Below are 4,516 nucleotides of genomic sequence, written 5' to 3'. Positions count from 1 at the left end.
TTCTCAGCACATCTTGTGTAAGTCAACTATTGTGGCTATTTAAAATCGGACTAGCCGGTCGACAGATCAACTGAAGCATCTGTGGAACGGTGAGTTTTTCTCAGAGACCGACGCTGATAAGAGAGTCCCTCGGGTTCACGGTGACCTACGTTTGTGCTGACAGACCAGCAGGGCCGGTATAAAAGGGTCGGTGTGGCCGGAGAGGCCCTCACACTGACGCCATGATGCAGACGCTGGTCCTCCTGCTGCTGCAGGCGGCGTATGGTGAGTGAGTCAACATTGACATTAACTCTCAATGCACGGCACCAATACGTCTGTGTGTCATGCAGTGGTTGGCTGTGGAGTACCGGCTGTTCCACCGCAGCCCAGCAGGGTTGTGAACGGGGAGGACGCTCGCCCCCACAGCTGGCCCTGGCAGGTAAACCACGGGCCTCAACGTGTCTCTTCACAAGGACTGGGAATCCTCACCCCCCCCCCCCGTTTCTCCCCTCAGATCTCCCTGCAGGTGAAGCACGGCAGCCGCTATCATCACACCTGTGGAGGGACTCTGGTCGCGCCTCGCTGGGTTCTGACTGCCGGACACTGCATCTGGTGAATCAGCACGATCAACCCCGGGCTGGCCGGGGAGAGCCGGAGGCCTCACAGAACCTGTGGGAGGAGACGTCCACCGGGTGAGGAGGTCTAATGGAGTGTGTCTGCCAGGCCGGGCGACGTGTACCGGGTGGTGCTGGGGGAACACGACATGAGCCTGCAGGAGGGCAGCGAGCAGATCAGGGACATCCTGCGGATCGTCGTCCACCCCGACTGGGACATCGACCATGTGGCTGATGGGTGAGCGCCTCCTGACCCCTCACTGACCACAACAACCACGACGGGGGGCCGTGGGGTGTTAGGGAGACCTGGAATTTACATGTTTAATGTCAGAGGAGACCTGGAATTTACATGTTTAATATCAGAGGAGACCTGGACTTTACATGTTTAATATCAGAGGAGACCTGGAATTTACATGTTTAATATCAGAGGAGACCTGGAATTTACATGTTTAATGTCAGAGGAGACCTGGACTTTACATGTTTAATATCAGAGGAGACCTGGACTTTACATGTTTAATATCAGAGGAGACCTGGACTTTACATGTTTAATATCAGAGGAGACCTGGAATTTACATGTTTAATATCAGAGGAGACCTGGACTTTACATGTTTAATATCAGAGGAGACCTGGAATTTACATGTTTAATATCAGAGGAGACCTGGACTTTACATGTTTAATATCAGAGGAGACCTGGACTTTACATGTTTAATATCAGAGGAGACCTGGGATTTAAGGGTTAGGTTTAGGGTTAGAGGTTAGGGTTAGGGTTAGAGTTAGAGATTAGGGTTAGAGGTTAGTGTTAGCGTTCGGGTTAGAGGTTAGGGTTAGAGATTAGGGTTAGTGTTAGGGTTAGGGTTAGGGTTAGAGATTAGGGTTAGTGTTAGGGTTAGGGTTAGGGTTAGGGTTAGAGGTTAGTGTTAGGTTTAGGGTTAGAGGTTAGGGTTAGAGATTAGGGTTAGCGTTCGGGTTAGAGGTTAGGGTTAGAGATTAGGGTTAGGGTTAGGGTTAGAGGTTAGGGTTAGGTTTAGGGTTAGAGGTTTGGGTTAGAGATTAGGGTTAGGGTTAGAGGTTAGGGTTAGGGTTAGAGGGTTAGGGTTAGGTTTAGGGTTAGAGGTTAGGGTTAGAGGGTTAGGGTTAGAGGTTAGGGTTAGGGTTAGAGGGTTAGGGTTAGGTTTAGGGTTAGAGGTTAGGGTTAGAGATTAGGGTTAGGGTTAGAGGTTAGGGTTAGGGTTAGAGGTTAGTGTTAGGTTTAGGGTTAGAGGTTAGGGTTAGAGATTAGGGTTAGGGTTAGAGGTTATGGATAGGGTTAGAGGGTTAGGGTTAGGTTTAGGTTTAGAGGTTAGGTTTAGGTTTAGGTTCAGGTTCGTGGTTATGACTCGGGTTAATATTAGAGTGAAACCTGGGCTTTACATGCAGTTGAGTCTGTTGTTTTGTTGAAACAAGATGTGATCAGGGTTAGGATTAGGGTTAGTGGGTTTGGGTTAGGGTTAGGATTAGGGTTAGTGGGTTAGGTTTAGGGTTAGGGTTAGGGTCAGAGCAGAGCTGTGAATAAATCAATGACAAAGAGAGACAACCTCCTTTTTCACAGTTTGTCAGAAACCTTCTGAAACCTGTTCAGATATTCACCTATAGAGTCGGGTTAGGGGTAGGGTTAGGGTATGGTTAGGGTAGGGTTAGGGTAGGATTCCTCATCTGTACTGATCACTTCTGCTGAACTCTGCAACACTTTGAGTAACGAAAACCACCGACCAACGATGCAGAGCGTCGTTTCCACTGCCGCCTGGCGTCTTGGTCTGGGTGAGGGACGGGTCCTCGTCCTCTCAATCTGCTGCATCGGCCTGATATATTGATGTTCAGGAGGACAGAGACAATATCTATACAGTCTACTGAAGAAATACCTGGTGTTTCTCTAAATCCACAAAATATTGGCTCATTTCTTTGTTAATGTATTTATTCTTTGCTCTTATAGCCATAGTTCCCCTTTACTCCAAAATCTGGAGCGACACATTAAAGATTAACATCAAAACATGCAATTATTATTGAACCGAGCTTCTATCAGTGCATTATTGACGATTCTGCTGTGAAACTTATAGTTTGAATCAATACATTGAATTGTTGCATTTCAAAATGTTTGCAAGGTTTAGAATCACGTGTGTCTCGCATTCTGGCAGCCCAGCAAGTGTTTGTTTGTTTGTTTGTTTGTTTGTTTGTTTGTGGTTTCTTTCTGTCCTTGTTGATGAAATTTAAACAAATCTTTTTTTATAGGGGCTTGAAAAGTGTCCATTCAGCAAACATCTATCTACTGCAGTTCCCATATAATTCATTCATTTATACCTACTTTTGTTCAACATATCAAGAGACTGTTGGGTATTTTTAAAGACGTGAGACAACATGATGCTGTTACTGGAGTTTAATCCTTCAGTGATAATCTCATCGACTCTGTGATCCACGGTGTCAGTCTCAGTTTAGTTTTTTATCACGAGCCGAAGCAGAAAATGTGTTTCCTTTGACGTGATCGCAACGTGCAAATAAAACGGGTTGTTTACCGTTTCCCAAGAGAAAGTCTGCCGCCGTGCATCAAAGTGAAGCCGAGGCCCTGAAGCAGTCTGACAGCAGGATCCTGTCCTCGCCGTCTCCCCGTGTCTCTGCTCAGGAACGACGTGGCCCTGCTGAAGCTGGACAAGAGTCCCGTCATGACTGACAGCGTCGCCGTGGCTTGTCTTCCTGAGGACGGCCAGATCCTTCCCCACGGCGCCCCCTGTTACATCACCGGCTGGGGAAACCTCTACAGTAATGTCACTCAGTACTCTGATTACTCCTCTCCTTGCAGAAGCGCAACAGAATTGATATGCAAATGCTATTTGACCAGCAGTGGTGTCGCGGGCGCTCTCTGCTCCACGTCGCTTACAGTTCAAAGTAACTTTCCCCGAAGCTGCCGCCATGTTGACGTGTGATGTAATGGGGATTTGAGCGGCGTGATCCTCTTTGCCGTCAGCTCACGGTCCCATGCCCGACAAGCTGCAGCAGGCGCTGCTGCGGGTGGTGGAGCACAGCGTGTGCAGTCGCAGCGACTGGTGGGGCGTCAACGTCAAGCGCACCATGATCTGTGCGGGAGGAGACGACGTCTCCGGATGCAACGTGAGTGAAGCGTGGCAGGAAAGCGGCTTTGGCCCGTCGGCGCTCCGCCGCCACGCGAGGGCAAGGTCGTTGTCGGCGCTCCTCCGCCACGCGAGGGCAAGGTCGTTCCCTCACGAGGCTTCCGTGTGTCCCTCTCCTCCGTCAGGGAGACTCCGGTGGTCCTCTCAACTGTCCCGGGCAGGACGGACGCTGGTACGTCCAGGGAGTGACCAGCTTCGTCTCCTCCCGGGTCTGCAACGAGCCGCGGAAGCCCACGGTGTTCACCCGCACCTCCGCCTTCTCCCAGTGGCTCCACCAGGTACCTCCACCCAGTACCTCCACCCAGTACCTCAGCTGGACCTCCAGCTGCTGAGGAGACACACAGATGCACTGCAGCCACGTCCAGTGAATAAACGAAGCACCTCGTTTGTTCAGGTCATGGTGAAATACTGAGGCTCTGCTGCTGGAGACCAACTGAAGAACTTCACCCGAGCAGCGAGGTTCCAAGTGGGTCTGGTCTCTGGTCTCTGGTCTCTGGCCTCCGTCAGGTCCACATCAGGATCCCACGCCCACTATGTATAATCCCTTCAAACACAATCCTGCTCTATATTTCCATATTAAAATAATTCTTCAAGCTGAAATGCTTTTTTTATTGTGAACATATCCAGTGAGGATGAGTGGTTATGCAGTGGCGTCGCTGCTTGTGGCAGTGAGTCACTGAGTATTTCTGTAAAGACTCACTTCCCAGGACGGACGTGTCCCGCAGCAGCTCTGCTTCCCAGCATGCAGTCTGCGCTTTATGTTTG

General features: G+C 49.8%; 1 protein-coding gene across 1 annotated transcript; it reads left to right on the top strand.

Annotated features, from left to right (window-relative positions):
• Window positions 1-221: 221 nt before the first annotated feature.
• LOC308137625 (proproteinase E-like) lies at window positions 222-4,083 on the top strand (the record flags this gene model as incomplete). Its single annotated transcript, XM_080506377.1, has 7 exons — window positions 222-264; window positions 330-418; window positions 494-591; window positions 703-831; window positions 3,247-3,383; window positions 3,589-3,731; window positions 3,877-4,083. The coding sequence occupies 7 exons, from the start codon at window positions 222-224 to the stop codon at window positions 4,081-4,083; spliced, it is 846 nt and encodes a 281-aa protein (XP_080362503.1).
• Between the last annotated feature and the right edge of the window lie 433 nt (window positions 4,084-4,516).

The sequence above is a fragment of the Blennius ocellaris genome, assembly GCF_963422515.1.
Source record: "Blennius ocellaris genome assembly, chromosome: 12".
In the NCBI taxonomy this organism is placed as follows: Eukaryota; Metazoa; Chordata; class Actinopteri; order Blenniiformes; family Blenniidae; genus Blennius; species Blennius ocellaris.
This window is presented reverse-complemented; position numbering and strand designations above follow the sequence as displayed.